At 36.1% G+C, this 18,725-nt stretch overlaps 3 protein-coding genes and 1 long non-coding RNA gene across 5 annotated transcripts; all 4 read right to left on the minus strand.

Annotated features, from left to right (window-relative positions):
• Positions 1–1,319: 1,319 nt before the first annotated feature.
• On the minus strand, positions 1,320–6,805 carry LOC120336577 (NF-kappa-B-repressing factor-like). 2 transcript variants are annotated; one of them, XM_078118748.1, is made up of 8 exons: positions 6,178–6,805; positions 5,449–5,552; positions 4,503–4,998; positions 3,482–3,678; positions 2,884–2,984; positions 2,696–2,810; positions 2,379–2,471; positions 1,320–1,890 (listed from the first exon to the last, which is right to left on the minus strand). In XM_078118748.1, exons 3-8 carry the CDS (start codon positions 4,935–4,937, stop codon positions 1,728–1,730), a joined length of 1,104 nt encoding a protein of 367 aa, XP_077974874.1. In that variant the 5' UTR covers positions 4,938–4,998; positions 5,449–5,552; positions 6,178–6,805; the 3' UTR covers positions 1,320–1,727. The 2 variants fall into 2 exon arrangements, with proteins under 2 accessions (XP_077974874.1, XP_077974875.1); XM_078118749.1 differs by lacking the exon at positions 2,379–2,471.
• A 1,823-nt stretch (positions 6,806–8,628) lies between these two features.
• On the minus strand, positions 8,629–9,705 carry LOC144430615 (uncharacterized). Its single transcript, XM_078118626.1, has one exon. The coding sequence runs from the start codon at positions 9,703–9,705 to the stop codon at positions 8,629–8,631; it is 1,077 nt and encodes a 358-aa protein (XP_077974752.1).
• Positions 9,706–9,977: 272 nt separating this feature from the next.
• On the minus strand, positions 9,978–11,024 carry LOC144430616 (uncharacterized). Its single transcript, XM_078118627.1, has one exon. The coding sequence runs from the start codon at positions 11,022–11,024 to the stop codon at positions 9,978–9,980; it is 1,047 nt and encodes a 348-aa protein (XP_077974753.1).
• Positions 11,025–16,110: 5,086 nt separating this feature from the next.
• Positions 16,111–17,692, minus strand: LOC120336570 (uncharacterized). Its single transcript, XR_005568822.2, has 3 exons — positions 17,279–17,692; positions 16,672–16,810; positions 16,111–16,209 (listed from the first exon to the last, which is right to left on the minus strand). It is a non-coding gene; the product is annotated as an uncharacterized LOC120336570 (long non-coding RNA).
• Between the last annotated feature and the right edge of the window lie 1,033 nt (positions 17,693–18,725).

Genomic DNA, 18,725 nt, shown 5'->3' on the forward strand with positions numbered 1-18,725 from the left:
GGCGGAGCGCTTTGCGTTTCGTCTTCGCTCGCCCTCTCTCGGGCTCGATTCATTCAGTTTCGCACAAACAAGAGCTCTGCCAGCCGCCTGCATCGGTGTAGGGAAATCACTGCACAGTACCAGTTTTGTTCAAGGATACCATATGATTTTTGAGGAATCATTGGGAAATGTCTCGTTTCGGTGGCTTTCGCGTCCATATATTTGAGAATTGATCTCTTGTTTCCAGACACGTATTGTTTTTACTTCCTTTATCACGTTTGATCACTGCTTCCACATTTGAAGGTTATTATGACGTCATAATTGATTCCAAGAGCTTTTGCCGTCATTTTTAAAGGGATGCTTCGCAAATGAATTATTCTACGGGTCATATCGTCTAAATTCGACCCTGCCTCTCAATAATCTCAACTTGCTGTATTTTTAACTTCCAAGTAAGAAATAAATTATATATATCGTGTTTCATCGTGAAATTTTTGGTGATTGAAGATTGTTGAAGACAGGATATTTTCGCAGAGCAATCAGGTATATTTCACCCTCAGTTTGCTGAGCTTACGGTCACATCCAACGGTGTGGTGATATTATTTGAATATATTGGTGTGCGGATTTTCAATTGTTTGTTCATTATATTCACTTTATATATATGTATTGATTCACTGACAGGAGCGATTTTCAACTTCTTTTGGACCGCGAAACACTTTCTAGAATACTTTTCGCGGAACACCATACGAAAATTTTCGATGTCGTGGAAAATATCCAAATAACCAATAATCTCGATCAGATTTTGCGTGAAAAGAAAATCATATGACTCGAATTAAAGTTTCATTATTTTCTGTCATCATAGGAGGGCGTGAATGATTATGTTACGTCTTGTTCGATCTGTCACTGGAGAAAAAAAAATCCAGTTCCTGTTTGCAAAGAAAATGTAGGTCCTATATTTTTGGGCGACTTTAACGATTTCTGATCAAAAGTATAGTACAATAACTTCTATATTTGTATCGGAGTGGATTTGTAATCATACTTCATGGAAACCTTCTTGAAGAAATTTGAGCGTTTAGTGAAATCTCACTAATTTAAGGAAAAGCGGTATAAATATTATATAACAGCTAAGTAATGCTTTATACTCCTGTACGCTGTACCCATGAGTGAAACCACTAAGATTTCTTATTTATGGAATGGCCCTTACAAAATTATTAGTTTTGTAAAATCTGTATTAAATTTTTCTGTCTAAAATCTGAGTAAAATTTTCTGATGGAACCTGTCGATGAAAATATTTGGAAATCTTAGCATTCAAGTTCATTTCAATGGACACACAAATGAAATATTCCAAACCCCCTGTGTCAAAACGCATGTTTCTAAGCTGAGTAAATTTCTTTCATCATAAAGTAAGGAGGTGTAATGTAATACCCATGTTCTCAATGTGAAGATTATAGTTCGCTCGTTTGGCCGTATGGCGCTTTTACGTTTTTATGTAAATGTCTCGTGTTTTTAATTGCCATTATATTCACTTCGTATATATTGCTTCACATACAACACTTGCATCCAAGTCTGTATGTAAGTAACTGAACATTTGCAATATACGAGTACACAGCAGGAGCGATATTAATATTTCTGACTGCTTTCTGTCGTATACTGAGACAACAGAAATGCAGAGTATTATTGGCAGTATTCCAATCGTTCAAAAGGGTTTATACTCTGGTGGGTTCCTGCTTTTTGTTTTTCAACTAAATGTTTCACTTGCTTTCTTGCATATTGGTTGGTCTTGAATCAATAAGTTGAGCACCTTTGATATTTCCACCTGATCGTTTCAGTTCGTCAAGTACTGCAGACATTTTTTTTGAAACAACAAGATATCTGATATCATCTTTGTTATATGATTTGCTACGGAGTCCATACCTATGAATTGATAAAAAAAAAACAGGGTGAAATCGATAAACTGAACAAGAAACAATAATTCCAACTGGTAATATAGTAATACTTGTTTACATCAAGTTTTAACACAATAATCATACTCCCAGCATATCCAGATCCTGATGAGGGGGGCATTGCAGTGAAAAAACCCTCCAAATATGTTGAAGTTCATTACTGGATGTGGATATATATTATTTGAACTTGCAGTAAGATATATTCGACTTTGAGGAGATAGGCAAATACAACTCATGCAATATTAGTTTGGAATAAAACATTCAAACCAAAGGATCAAGCTTATTTAAACATATCATTGGACACACCGAGGACCCACATGTTATTTTGCTAATTTGGGGTTCAAATTTTGATGAATTTTGTGTCCATGTATTTAAGAAGTACTTTGTTTTTATATGATTCAAGCTCGATAAATCAAGTGGTAACTAAGAATCATAAAACATTATTTAATCAAAGTATACTTTTTAGCGAGTTTGTGGATCTTTGCTCGTTCTATGTTTGTAAGCTCAGGAGAAAATGTAAGATGATCTGTTCTTTGTGAACAGGCATAATTTCTGGAAAAAAACGTAAACTTGTAACAAAAATCCTAGTGGAAGTTGATTGTATACTGAACATACTAGGTATCAAATGTGAAAAGTCATCATACCAAAGACGGTAAATAGTGATTATTTACTAGAAAATGTGAGGGAACTGACTTTTTTGCATGCATTTTTTGACAGTAAAATGGCCATATAAACACACAAATATATCGGTAAGTAAATATAGATCCCAAGCGCACCTGATAACATTGTCAGCTTCTCTAAACCTTATTATATTTTTTCCAATTTCTTCTACACCAAGACCAAATCTGCCATATGTTTCTTTCACAGTTACTGGTGCAGATATTCCTGAACCTTTCATAAAAGCAAGCAAATAGCATAATTATAAGAAAGTCACAGATTCACAGAATTAAAAAATTTTACCAACCTGTTTTCCCAAGACCACCTTCGCCTTTCCATCCCATCTTTCGTAGCAACTGATTTCCTAAATTTGTATCTGTTATTTTCTGTCCAGCCACAGAACCAGTCCTAAACATATGATATTTTGACTATAGGAATGTTCATAGAATTTAATTGCAGAACAAATTGATGATTAATTGAACTAAAAGCTCTATAGTATACAGATTATACACATTAGTGTTCTTCCAATAGTTGAAAAAAACTTTGACTCCGGATCGAGGGAAGTTCTGCTTCCATCTCCAACTCACAGATAATAAAATTTTGGACAAAAAAACTTTCGTGCACGCAACCCTTCCAAGTCTGCTTATAATGCCCAATGCTTTTTCCAGTTTCAATTTCTGTGTTTCGGCCATTAGAAGTCTGAATTTCTGATTACATCGCCTAACTATTTGAAAATCACATTTTGGACCCAAAAACTTTTCCCAATCTGTTTAGAACGCCTAATGGAAATTTAGACTTTCGAGTTACGGCCATCAGAAGTTTGATGACAAATTTACATCATTCAATGACTTCATTGTGAAACTGGTAAAAAACCAATGATTAAGTACTACAATTTATCGACATACTTCGCAGCGATGTCATCCCTTGATATTGCACTGTCTAGATCCCCAGGTTGAGAAACTAATATAGTTGGTTGCGTTGTTTGTAATAATTCCAGTGCTGAAAAGGCAGCTGCATATTTTGCTGACTTCTTCTGATTAGCAAATGCTTTTCCTACTAAGACACCACCCAGATATAATGAACAACTGTGACTTTTAATAACCTGAACAAAAAGACAAGTCAATTTTTGAATGATTTTATTAATAACATATGTAAAGTTTGATTAAACCACAATACGATCTTTGCTACAAACAATGCAAGTACTTATCAACTTATATAAACACCAGCAATACCCACAAACCATAGACAATTACAAACAAAGAATATCAGCAGACGGCTGATCGAAAACAATTCAAATGTCGCTTGTGAGCAAATTAAAACAATTTCCGAAGCACATGAATCACAGTAGTGATATAAATCAAATTTAATATGAAATTTTTTCAAATTTTTAGATGAGTCCAGATGACCAAAAACCAAATGAATATAAAAGATAAAATATCTCTAACAAGTTAATTCAATTAGAGAAGGCCGAAACCGAACAATTTACCAATTCTATTACATTCTGAAATACTAATTTTTAATACAGAATATATACTAAAATGAGTGCATGAAGCGCAATGCATTTAAAATATTTAAAGAAATTTAATTTGGTGATATGCCTACTCATCGTTCGCTATTCCCTTTTTAAAGTCTAATAAGTTTATTTTTCGTCCAATAAATAATATCAAATGCTCAATATTATGAATTCTTCAAATGAAAGGATTCTAATTATTCTTAGAGTGAAGTATTAACTATACCAAAATATACTAAATTTCGAATACATACCAATTTATATTTAATTTGTTCTTCCCTGATATTGAAATTTGAAATTCTAGATTCACTTTTTTTACAATTACGTTCTTTGGGCATACCTTTCCTATTTCAAGTTTCATAGATTATGACAGGCTAAGAAAACTCAGATGAATATAATAAATATACAAAATTAACCTCATTATCGTATTGTTGTTCAAAAACATATTCTTCTGAGATGAGACAAAATGAAGTAGATGGTTGTATAACAGATAAAGGAGATTCGTTCACTTTTTTGGGAATAATGAAATTTTTCAACATTTCATATTCTTCTGAATTCAAATTAATTTTTACACACGTTGCATCCGTAGGCATTGTTGGAACTCTATCCGTAATTAATGTTGGCTGAGTAAAATTTTTATTAATGATTTCCTTTTGAGACTCTGGTTGACTTGTAATATTTCCATCAACTTTTGTTCGTTTTATTTCTATCACATCTTCAATTTCATCTTCATTTGGCCTTTTATTTACATTCATATTTTTTGTTTTACTTAATTGTTCATCAATTTGATCTGATGACAATTCATTGTCAGATATTTTTGTATTTCCTGTGCCTGATTTTACAAATCTCATTGGAAAATAGTATGTGGTAATTTGGAAGTATCATGCATATTTTTCATTCTTGGTGTATCATCTGTAAAAGTAATTATAAAAATAATCTTCAAGTGTTATTTTAATTGTAATCAACAGGGCAATACTCAAATATATGAACATTAAGGCTGAATACTAATATAGAAACTGCAATGCTAGCAAAAATTCAGCTTACATTAAAGAATAGTACAAAACGTTACCGGTATATAAAAAGTGCGGCTGTGAATTAAAAAAAATTGAGATTCGGTTTGAAATATCAAACTCCATTATCAAGACCCAATTCGAATAAATAGCTGTCTAGTGACTTTTCCCATTAATAGTTTGGTGATTTGGCAAAAGTTTTTGAAATGTATCTTATCAATAAAACAGCGCATCATACTGCATCACATGGTAGTATAATATTCAAGTCAACGTGGCTATGGGTCAAGTAAGATCTCCGGTTGGTAGTCCAAGAACTGGATACTATGGTTCACGTTTTTATCAATAATCTCACCAACAAATCCAATCACCTGGATCTCTGCATCCCGGAGCATTTTATCTGGAGGTTCGAGTCCTTCTTACATATCTTTCAATGTGTCCATCACTTCTTGGGGATATCTATAATAAAAGTGGCTAAATATTCATAATATGTTTGGCTTGAATTATATTATTTCACAACATGGCTCTGCAGATAAGTAAATCACATATTATAATAAAAACTGAGTCACTTTTATTTTAAAAACTTGGATTCTAAGTTCATCTTTCCTCCAGGATAAACACGACGTCTTTTTCTTAAATATTTTAACGTGTTAAGAAATTTTTGAATTTTGAACACAGCGGTTTAAGAAATTTTTGAAACACAGTGATACCTCGGTAGTCGAACATAATCCATTCAGAATTCAAAACTTTTTTTACCATAAGTAGTCTAATAGCAGTGATAATTATTTTGATTATTTTTAATAAATACTCGAAGGATGAGAGCCAGCCGAGATACACAGTTCGAGTGACATCTAACTTTGTGGCATGCTCAGGTGTTCGAGCATCGAATTTCGGTTCGAGTACCACAACATTTTTGACTAAAATTCTTTAGTCTACTACCTAATTGTTCGAATATAGCATTGTTCAACTACAGAGGTATCACTGTATTGGGAAGCCCTCAAGTATAAAAATACCTATTTAAATAATTGTGATTCAGTATATCAGAATGTGAAGTGTTTCTGCAAAATAGAACTTACAAACCTACCTATTTCCACAAAATGAACATTGACCCATGCTTGAGAAAGACAAATTAAACGATCTTTATCCTTGAAGTCATCCCAGTTGTGAAGAAGAAATGTTTTTCTGACGTACCAGTGAGTCTTGCTCTCCCAATAACATCGAAGTTTCTCAATATCATCAACAAAATCTCGAGATTTTGAAACTATATCCGAAATGTCCATGATGGAAATAACTTCCAGATATTTTTAATGTAGGGTATCGGTATTGTTGTACAGACAATGCCAGGTTCTTTGATAATTTGACATTTGTCACTCTGAAACTATTCAAATTTTATATTTGAGTAATTACTGGTAGGCTATATTAATACTGATACAAAAAGAAATAGCTTAGGTGGTCAAAGGAAATGAACATACTGACATAGTCTACAATCTGGCAAGGCGGTACCGTACCGGTGACGGTAGTGAATAGTGATTACGACTTACCGGTATGAGACTACTTGCTCCAAGTGCAGAAGTGCATCGGTCGGTTTTGCACAGCTACCGGTACCGGTAGCACATCAAAATTATTTATTTGACATCTCATAATACCGGTACTGGATAGGATAGGATTTACATATTTATCCCGGTGGAGAGGAAAGTGATAAGACGGCTTAATCACATGGCGAACGCGAACCACGGCCTCTCGTCCGCAACAGGGGTGATAACTTTTTTGTGGCTTTGGAGCCAGGCCACACAAAAGGAGCCACAGATAAATTGGGGCCATGCCTCAGAATATTTGGGGCCAGGCCATCGCAATGGTAATGTTAAGACATGTACGGTACCTGTACAATTGAACTGTGCCTATGTTACAACCAGGGAAAATGCTGTATTCGAACACTTACTCATTACAAATGTAGAGGTATAAGTTTATTTCGACTCCATAATCAGCAATAGACGATAAAATAAAAGTAACTGATTATAGAATCGGGAAAGCAAACAAAACCTCAAGTAAAGTTTGAAGCGTACATATAAGTCTTCATTAAGTCTACATATAAGTCTTCGGTCTCTGACCGACATTCTCGTACTTATTGCTTGTTGCATACCTTTTTGTGATTGTTAATTTGTTCAACGAATATGTGTTGTTATATAATTAATATTTCAAATAACTGAAAAGTAACCATTTATACAATAAATGGTTAATATATCAAAGAATAATTCCACCAGTGACTCAAATGCTATTATTAAATGAAGTCCGTACTGATAAATTGTGTAGTTTTATCTGTATTTCATAGGCAATTGACAGGGGTTTACACACCAAGATGTTTTAGATTTGTAATACAAATTGCAGGCACAACATATCGGTAGCTGATATATGCTTTTACAACCACTAGTATCCCAATATTCAACATACAAAAAAACTACTCTTCTCCCGTTTATACATTAACCCTAACAGAAAACAAGATTCATGCATACCAGTTGTGGGATAAGTACGCGTAGGGTACGGTACCTAATGTGTCCCACTGCGACTCAAAGATACAGGGTAACTGGAGACGCGTCCTGTCCCTTGGGTCCCCAAATAATGTCTTCAATCTATGCACCAACTGACCAACACACACTGCAACCTTTACACCAACAATTCCGTAGACTTGTGTTGAAAGAAACTTTATTATCTTGTTTAAACACAACTAATGTTGACGGCAGTGATAACAGTGTTAGGGTTAGTGTCGGCGTTAGTGTTAGTGATAAATTGACTGTTTTTGACAAGGACTCAAAGAACAGCCATAAGTATGCTATAATACAAATAAAAACAATAAGCAACAGACATATTCGATACAACAAAATACAGCAATCCTCACAACCTATCGGACAATATATGGATAAACATATTAATATCAATTCTAGAATTCCTACCTGATAATCATTTAGTAATATAACCAGAAAATTGTAAAACCTATAAGCTATAATTTCTGCAGTCGCGCAGAATCCCCCCTAATAAGCAAAGCGCAACAAGCGTCTACCTCGTGGCAAGGAAAGTTCTAGAAGGCCGTAAAGCGCGGGGGAATAAGTGACTATTACGTCACAGTAATGATGGGCAATGTAAACTCATAAAGCGTGACTAACTTAAGGTGCATAAAGTGAAGGACTCAAGGTTCCATAAAATGCATGCAAACATTTCTTACATACCGGCCCCGAAAATTATATGAAATGTTATATCGATAACAAGGAAAATGATTTTCAAAAAACAAGAAAGGTTTGCTTGACTTCCAAAAACAATTGAAAGGATAAACACAGTAACAAATCAATAAAGATAACGAAATTGTCAATGCAAGACCCCGAAAATAAAAAGGGGTGGGGGTAAAACCAAAAAATTATTTCCCTCAAAAAAAAAATTCAAAAGAGACACCTAATACTCCCATAGTGAGAATGTATGTTATGTATGTGTAACTGTGTATGTGTGGTGTGGATGCTATTGCTATATATGTAATGTGTAAATGTTATCAAACAGCTTCAAGGAGACAAAGCTTCCTTATGTCACGCACATATGTTGAATTGGATGTGCGCACCTTCACTCGTCTGACACCTCCTTGATCATCAGGGTATGTTTCTTCTACAATTGCCTTGGGCCAACATCCTCTTGGTGAATTGTCATCGTACATCAGCACAAGATCTCCAACTTGAAAGTTGCGTTGAACATTGAGCCACTTCTGTCGGCACTGTAATTGGGGAAGATATTCTTTTGTCCAACGCTGCCAAAATAAATCGAGTAATCGTTGAACATGTCTGTATCCTCTTCTATATTCATCCGTTCGAAAAAACACATCAGGTGGTAAAGACGGTTCTAATCTGTTTATCAAAATTGAGTTGGGAGAAAGGGCATTCAAGTCCTTCGGATCATCACTCAGTGGTGTGAGTGGTCTATCATTGAGAATTCCCTCCACTACTGTAAGAAAAGACCATAATGAGTAATCATTGAGAGACTGGACATTCAATAGAGCTCGAAGAATTCTTTTCACCTCTCGTACCATTCTTTCTACCACTCCATTTTGGTGACTAGAAAGAGGAGGCGAAAAATGCCATTGTATACCCTTTTGAGATAGAGATGTGTCAATCTGTTTGGAATTCCATTTGTTTATACCATCTGCAATAGCTTTGCTTCCAGCCACCAAGTTGGATCCATTGTCTGAATAAACATGAGCAGGTTTCCCACGTCTAGATGTAAACCTGAAGAAAGCTTGCAGGAATGCTGAAGTATCCAAGGATTCTACAACTTCAATATGTATTGCTCTTGTAGCCATGCATGAAAATATACAGCCATATCGTTTATGTTCGCTTTGCCCCAATTTGATTCTTACAGGGCCAAACAGGTCAACTGCAGTGTAGTAAAATGGTGGGTTACCTGCAGTAACACGAGAAAATGGTAGATCTGCCATCCACTGCTCTCCTACTTTTGCAGAACGTCTGTTGCAAGCAACACAGTCACGAACAACCTTACCAACAGCAGATTGTCCCTTCAAAATCCAATATTTGCCACGAACAGAGGAAAGTGTGTGTAATGTACCAGAAGGTCCAGTCATTTCATGATGTTTGGTAATAATAAGCTTTGTCACATGATGGTATGATGGAAGAATAATTGGATGCTTCTGATCAACTGGTAAAGCAGAGTTTCGAAGTCGTCCACCTACACGCAGGATTCAGTCTTGTACAAATGGGTTGCATTTAAGAAGTGTTTTCGAAAATTGTGTTTTGAGTTTCTTTTTGTTCTGTATATTGGATGGTGCCTCGTCTGCCCCTGTATTATCTTTGAAAAATTTGAGCTCCTCTGAGAGGGATGATTGTTGTACTAGTTTCATAATTTCTTTGGTGGCGTAATGTAATTCCTCCACAGATAAAAATCCCAAAGTGGTGAATTGTCAGAATGTGAGAATTTCCAAGTTGCATATATACGAAAACGTAGTAGCCATGCAACAGCTCTACGTAGCTTTTCGGATGATGAGTAACGCAATAACAGTTCATGTAATGGAGAAGAATCTGTGAGATCTTTCATAGGTTCAGTATAATGAACTTTCATCTCCGAAGCAAGTTGTGGGTCACATGGGACTTCATGAATCCCATCATCAACCACGGTCCATGCATCTTCACTTCCCCATATAAATTGTGGGCCTTTGAACCAAATACCAGCCTTGTTTAGTTTATCTGGCATTAGACCACGAGAAGCAATGTCGGCTGGATTCAGCTTAGATTCGACATGGTGCCATTGATGTGGTTTTGACAAGAGAGGAATTGTGTTTATTCTGTTGGCCACAAATGTCTTGAAGCGTTCAGAACGATTATTGATCATCTGGATAACTGACATGGAATCTGACCAATATATAACGCTGTCAACTGTATGGTCCAGTTCTTGTAAAATTGAATTGGCAAGCTCAGCAGCCACAACTGCAGCGATGAGTTCCAATCGTGGAATAGTCAGTGGCTGCTTAGGAGTTACTCTAGCGACTCCCCTGACAAAGGAACAATGAACTTCACCTTTGTCGCCAGTAAGTCGTAAGTAAGCTGATGCTCCATAGCCAGATGTGCTGGCATCACAAAAACAATGTAATTGGATATTGTTGCTTTTGAACTCTTGTGGTTTGTAACATCGAGGGATCGCCAGGCCATTCGATGCATGTAATTTATCGATCCATTTTTCCCAACGGTCCTTTAGTAAACCAGTAATGGGGTCATTCCATGAGTATCCTTCAATACAAAGATCCTGCAGAATTCGCTTGGCAGGTAAGATGAATGGTTGAACAAAACCCAAAGGATCAAAGATTTGACTCACCATTGAAAGAATGCCTCTTCGAGTGAGCGCCTTTGGTTCAATGTTGACGTATACTACAAATTCATCTGTGTGCATGTTCCATTGTACACCTAGGGTGCGACTGAGTGAATTACGTTCAAGATTGAGGTCTTTGATTGCAGGAGCACGATCACTTTCTGGAACTGATTGCAGGAGCACGATCACTTTCTGGAACTGATTGCAGAACATTGACATCATTGCTCATAAATTTGGCGAGGTGAAATCCTCCAGTTGCTAACAATTTAGTGAGCTGTTTGATTAGTCTTACAGCATCTGATGGATCATCGACAGATTTCAGTCCATCATCGACATAAAAATTGCGCATAACTGTGCGTACTGTCATTTCATCTGCATTCGACAGATTGTCTGTGGCTACTTTGTGTAGCGCAAATATGGCAACAGAAGGTGATGAAGTGTTCCCAAAGTTGTGGGACAACATTTTAAAGTCAATAGGAACACTATCCAAATTATGGTCCTTCCACCATAGGAACCGCTGAGCATCTGTGTCCTCAGGTGAAACTTTAATTCTGTGGAACATTTCTTTTATGTCACAAACAAATGCAGTCAATTCTTGCCTGAATCGAATGAGCACTCCTGTTTGCATGTTGTTGTTGTCAAGACTAGAAAGCAAATTTTTATTCAATGAAGTTCCTTTACACTCAGCAGAACTGTCAAAAACAACTCTAAATTTAGATTGGTGTGTGGCATGATGTGGAATGTACCATGTTTTATTTGTGGGTGTGAGTGCATGTGATGGGATTACTTTGGCGTAACCATTCTGAATATAACCCTCAATTTTATCTCTATATTTCTGAAATAATTCAGGGTCCCCCATGAATTTACGTTTCAAATGCACTAGTCGCTTCTCAGCGATATTACGGTTATAGGGAAGGCTAACAGTGTCTGACTTCCATGGAAGTCCAATTTGAAACCGACCATCAACCTTGGTCACAGTTTGGTTCATAAAATCAAGTGCCCTTCTATCATCTTGGGATGGCTGAGTAATACATGGGTTAGCATTGACATCAGCAAAATCATGAGCACACATATGACAAATAGGTTCATTAAAATTAGAAAAATCAGTAAAATTACAATCAAATGGTTGTACAGTATTCAAATAATTGACTTCTGCATTGGTCTCTGCAATGCTTACATCTGGGCCAGTAAGGGCCCAACCTAGGATGGTGTGTAATGCAGTGGGGGATCCAGCTGCACCCACCCGGGTTTCAGTGATTGGGTAACGACCCAGGACATCAGCCCCAATAAGCAAATCAATTGGTTTATTCAATAGGGGAAATTCTAGGTCCCGTAAGTCAAAGGTCAGGGCATGGTGAACATCAACGGTCTGTGGTTCAAGGACACCCATAATAGTAAATGAAACTTTCATGCCATCATGAAGTTTTGGACCAGTGGCAGTCCGTATTGTACATCTCTCTGGCTCACCATTGAGAGCCAAATCCCTAGCTAATTTAGTGGAACACAAGGATCTAGTTGCCCCATAATCTAGGAAGGCATATGTCAATGACTTATGGTTCGAATCACAAACTTTCATCTCAACAGGGACAATCATGAGCCTAACAAAACAATCAGTATCACAAAAGTTGACAACATTGGAAAAATAAGAACTTACATTTGTTGAATTGACCTTACTATTAGTGTCCGTGGGTATATTTCCGGTCACAGGTGATCGTGGTCTGGTTGCCATTTCATTCTGATGAAGTAGTGTGTGGTGCTTTCGTGTACACCCATCAGCTTGGCAACGTTTCTGAGACGGACATTCCTTGACGATGTGTCCGGATCTCATGCAGTTGAAGCATAAATTGTTCTCTCGAATGAAATCACGACGATGTTGCAGGTCATATTGTTTGAATGTTGCGCAACGATATAAAGAGTGATCGTTCTTGCAACATAAACATAAAGTTTGTGGGTGCTTTTGGCTAGCACCATGGGCTTGTTGTCTTCCATTGTAATGTGTTGGTTTGTAAGCAGGTGATGAATTCCTCTTCTGTGATGTTGAAGAACTGATTGTAGAATAGGCAGACATTTTTCCAAAGCGAGGTTTAAAATTTTGTACTGCCCTGGGCTTGTTGTCATTTTCTGCCATTAAACGTCCATAAAAATTATTACTGAGATGGGCTCTCAGTTCAACAAATTCCAATAAATGAGTGAATGAAGGAATCGGATGATTCTTCCAAGAAGTGTCATGTACATAATCTGCTTGTAATGTTGGTGGTAAACGACGAAATATATCTTTGAGATAAGCTTGTGCATCCAGCATTTGTTCAGCTTTCCACTGTGTCAGAATAATAAAACAGTTTCTCATCTGTGACGCAAGTCGACACAGTGCTTTAGTATCATTGGCTCTTATTCTAGGTCCTTCTGTCAGTTGGCGGATGTGAGCGTCAATGACTAGTGTACGAATTCCAAATCGATACAGTAAGGTGTCTCGTGCTGCTTGATATCCTTCGCTTGGAGAATCGACAATTACAAGATGCTTAATAGCATCCTTGGCCTCACCAGTGCACATCTGTATAAGTTGAGCTAATTTCACCGCAGGTTCATAGGCGTGATGACCAATAATGTTGTCAAATCCACGCATGAATGCATGATAGCTTTTGGGGTCACCATCAAATGTTATGGGGTCAAGTTTAGGCAGTGTGAAGCCTTGTTTCATAGTGTTTGCCAAAACATACAAATCATCTCTTCTGGGATAATTATGATCCAACTGTTGAGATGGATATTCCGGGAGTACTGAAGTGTGAGGATCAGGTCTTGAAATTACTGGTGGTAGTGCATGACTAGGAGAAAGATAGGACCTTAAAGGCGGTGGCATCCAACAGTCATCTCTGGCCATTGATGACATAATGGGTCGGGTAGGCAAGGTAGGAAGGGGCTCAGGATAAGTCACAGGGCGAAAAATTTGTGGGTATGTAAAAGTTGGTTCACAAATAGCAGGATACGAAAATGATGTGCCTATAGATGCCGGCCTCATTGGGGGATTTGCAGGTAACGTATTATCATGGTAACTTGATGAGACGGTGGGAAATGACAAATTCCTTCTTGCAGTTTGGTGAGATAACGCCGGCCCCATAGAGATACCTGGGGTCGTCATAACAGGCAAATTTTGTAATGGTGCAATATTATAGTGGATAGCTGAAGATACAACTGGTAAGGTGCCAATGTTAATTCCAATTCTATGAAGCTGTTGGATCCTACTGATAACAGGAGTCGAATTACACAACGTAAGCTCCGTAATACTAGCAGAAGGCATTGTAATGGCCATACCTGTAGAAGTGTCAATTGCTGAGCTGAGAATGTCAGTTATTCCACCTCCTGTTGAAACTTGAACAGAAGGTTGCATGACGTTACGAGAATATTCCGGAACATAATTTCGCAAATTCAACGCTGGGGGTGGTTCAAACAGTGTTTCGTCAAGAGCTTGTATTTCAATCAATGAACTTCTTGACGATTTTGTGCTACTGGATTGTGATAGAAATTTGGCACGTTGCTGCTTATAATACGCTTTATTAATTTTAAGTTGCAGCTGGGCTTCTTCTAGTTCTTCAGCTGCCTCAAGCTCCAGTAATCTAGCTTTTGTGGAAGAAGTTGTGCTATTAGTCTTTGAGTGCGAATGTTTAGATTTTTTTGTGCTAGCTTGGGACTCATCACTAGCAAGGCATTCTTGTTGATAATGTCGATATTTCATATTACATGAATTTTTCATATCATTTAGCCGAGTTAAATACTGTGAAGGGTTTGGAATATTCATGACATCAGATTCTGTTGTTGCTGAATGCAAAGTAATGTAATTGTTCAAATATTCCTCCCAAGTAGCCACTGCATTATCCAGTCTATCTTTTGCAGCAACTACATTTTTTCGATTATTTGGAATATTCATCAGTCTATCAAGACTGGTAAGTAATGTAGTGATGTTTCGATCATGAACGAGTCGAATTGTTTCCAGTGGCTGGATTTCCAATGCTGTGCTGGTGTGAGACACAGCAGATTGAAGAATTTCATCATTTAAAGCCATCAGTCAATTTATTTCGATGTGGGATAAGTACGCGTAGGGTACGGTACCTAATGTGTCCCACTGCGACTCAAAGATACAGGGTAACTGGAGACGCGTCCTGTCCCTTGAGTCCCCAAATAATGTCTTCAATCTATGCACCAACTGACCAACACACACTGCAACCTTTACACCAACAATTCCGTAGACTTGTGTTGAAAGAAACTTTACATTTTATCTTGTTTAAACACAACTAATGTTGACGGCAGTGATAACAGTGTTAGGGTTAGTGTCGGCGTTAGTGTTAGTGATAAATTGACTGTTTTTGACAAGGACTCAAAGAACAGCCATAAGTATGCAATAATACAAAGAAAAACAATAAGCAACAGACCTATTTGATACAACAAAATACAGCAATCCTCACAACCTATCGGACAATATATGGATAAACATATTAATATCAATTCTAGAATTCTTACCTGATAATCATTTAGTAATATAACCAGAAAATAGTAAAACCTATAAGCTATAATTTCTGCAGTCGCGCAGAATCCTCCCTAATAAGCAAAGCGCAACAAGCGTCTACCTCGTGGCAAGGAAAGTTCTAGAAGGCCGTAAAGCGCGGGGGAATAAGTGACTATTACGTCACAGTAAAGATGGGCAATGTACACTCATAAAGCGTGACTAACTTAAGGTGCTTAAAGTGAAGGACTCAAGGTTCCATAAAATGCATGCAAACATTTCTTACACCAGTTGATTAACGGTTTCATTTATTGAAAAATATGCAAACACCAGATTGGTAGCATCCCTACATACTCTTTTTGGAAATAAGATTCATCTTCGAGGGAGTCCATTTTGTTAGCATCTTGAGTCTTATCTATTATCGATAATTACTTTAATTATATTCAGCGTAATGAATATCAAGGATAAATGTTTAATCATAAGACTGTTTTTTCAATATAAGTCATCATAGGTATATCAGAAAAGTAACTGTAGTACAAACGCATATTAGATAATCATAAGCAAGGAAATTGTAAGACTCTTTTGACTGGAACTGATTTAGAGGTTCAAGGGGAAATTCGCAAAATTCATTTTTTCAAATTTGTTTTCAGCAACTACATCGGTAAGGTTGAGGAGTATCTCCTACTACACAATATAAAACCAAAATTATATAGAGTCCGTTTTGTTGTCATCATAGCAAACACCATGATTTAATTTCTTCTTCTCTCCAAGCTATAAAACAAAAAAAATATGTTTAAATTATGTTAATTCACGCTGTATTTGGAAATTTCAGTTTTCCTGCAAAGCCGTAAATTTCACATTGTTTACGTCACAATCACAACAACGCAAGATCAGGGAAAATCTATGTTTCAAGTGGCATCCAGTTTCAAACGACACGCATTTTCCTCTGGTAGTAATTAAGGATATTAAAAAACAGCAACATACAGAAACTCGACTGCCATCCAAGTACCCCATGAAATCTTCTCGTGAACCCCCGGGGGTTCGCGAACCCCTGGACTAGAGACAACTTGGTCCATCCCTGATTTGTATACATCGCAGATCACTTCATTATCAAAAACTCATTATGTTAGGAAACAAATTGGATGGGCCAATTTTTATATTATATTTTGTGTTTACTTATCGTTGCCTTATGTCCTGCTATAAAGCTCAGTACAAACAATACGTCACACTCACATTGAAGTACGTAGAATCTGAATAAATCTTCCATCAATCATAATATCATCATAGTTTTATGTACGCGATGTTTTGGAGAAGCAAAATCAATAACATGGATACTACGACAATTGTTTGCATGTTGTTACGACGTGAGCACCTGAGATGTCACAAAAATTATGTTATTTGTTAAAGCCATACTGAACAATTTTTTATCATGTGATACAATTAATACATATTAGGCATTACATATATATTTTTTACAATAATTAGTGATTGAGGCAATATTTAAAAATGAAACCGATAGTGGCAAAAAATTCACATCTTACACTTGTATAAAAAAAGAGTGCTTAATAGGGAACACCATTTGCAAAAAACATCTTGCGAGAAACATCTCTTGAAAATGAAATTTTTCCAAATACAGTATAAAAATAGCAAATAATCAAAAAAATTGTGAAAGAACTTGCAAATGTTATTTTAGGAAAACAAATGTACAATATTTAGACTTGACTATTAGACACAATCTTGACTAGAACAAAAAAATTTAACTATGGAGATTGTATTCGGGTCTCATCAGTACAGTTATTGTTACAATAATGGGATCGAGGCAAATAATACCATATCTCACCATTATACTATACCATCTATTTTAGTATTTAATCTTTGTAATGGAATCTCGTTTGGAACATATTTTTATGTCTTCTCGGAAAAACTTTTTCGCTTGATTCCTGGTTTCATTATCAATTTAAACAATCCCTGAAATCAGATTCAATTATGTATGTAGTAGTAATCATCACAAGACTATAATACAAATATGTTATGCATGCTTCAATTGAATATAAAAATATAAGGAATATTAATAAGTATTTTTAGCTTTGTCTCAACCGTAAAACATTTCAGAACAATCTCAAAAACAAATATATACTGAAATCTCTACTCTAATCATTTGAATGACGAACGAATATAAAAGTGTGAATCAAAGCTTTCCCCAAAACCCGTCTTAAATGAAAAGACCAGTGTGTCAGCTAATGTTATCTAATATGAATGCTCTGAATAAATAATATACATTGTAATATTAGGCTTAAATGTATACAGTCTGACATGAGTATTACTTATAAATATTTGTGTAAGATAAGCTTGAAATATTTTTCCCAACCTGGTAAATGTAAACTACAAATTAGCTTTCTTATTCATAATCTATGATCAAATTGATATGATACCAGCTTCTTACAGCCTAATTCTTGTATACATTCCTCAGTTGTCGAGTAGTATCTGTTTCACTGCGATCATGACTCATATCAGCATATATACTGAACAAAAAACATTAATTCCCCAAAAAGGTGTCAATAAGTTTGAAACAAATCTTATGGTACTATTGTTGTAAAGTAACTTAACCGTCATTACAAACCTGTTATATGCAATAAAACTATGACTAATCCACTTCCAACAACATTCAGACATTGCGTCCCCAAATCACCTCGCTGTATGAATCTACTTTTTTAACTGCACTTACAGGCAACAAATTTCAAAGTAGTTACTTTTCAGACAGTCATATAATACTATTAGGGTTTCTTGTAACTTGGAGATCTTTACTAACCTGTTGAAAGCCATGAAAAAAAAATACAAAATCACGTATGGCTCCATATACAGATATACCATGTTCCCCCAAAAATAGGACTGGGTCTTATTTCAATTTTCTTCCGAAAAATAACACTAGGGCTTATTTTCGGGGGATGTCTCATATTTTTATTTATTAAATACAAGATTAAAAAGTAGAGATTTTCAAATATACAAACTATGAAAACCGATATCCATTTACTTATGAATAACACGTTCTTATTCAAAACAACTGCAAAACATAGATTATTATCAATTATTTAAAACGTGTAAGGGGGATACAAAAAATCTTGCGGTATTGACTTGGTCTTATTTTATGGGGAGGGCTTATATTAAAATTATTTTTAAAATTCGTGCTAGGTCTTTTTTTCGGGTAAACACAGTAGCACTATGGCTAATGTCTCGTGTTTTTGATGCAGTACTTCCAAGCAATATTTTTTCGCTTAAATATATATTAT

This window comes from Styela clava, chromosome 12, assembly GCF_964204865.1.
Source record: "Styela clava chromosome 12, kaStyClav1.hap1.2, whole genome shotgun sequence".
In the NCBI taxonomy this organism is placed as follows: Eukaryota; Metazoa; Chordata; class Ascidiacea; order Stolidobranchia; family Styelidae; genus Styela; species Styela clava.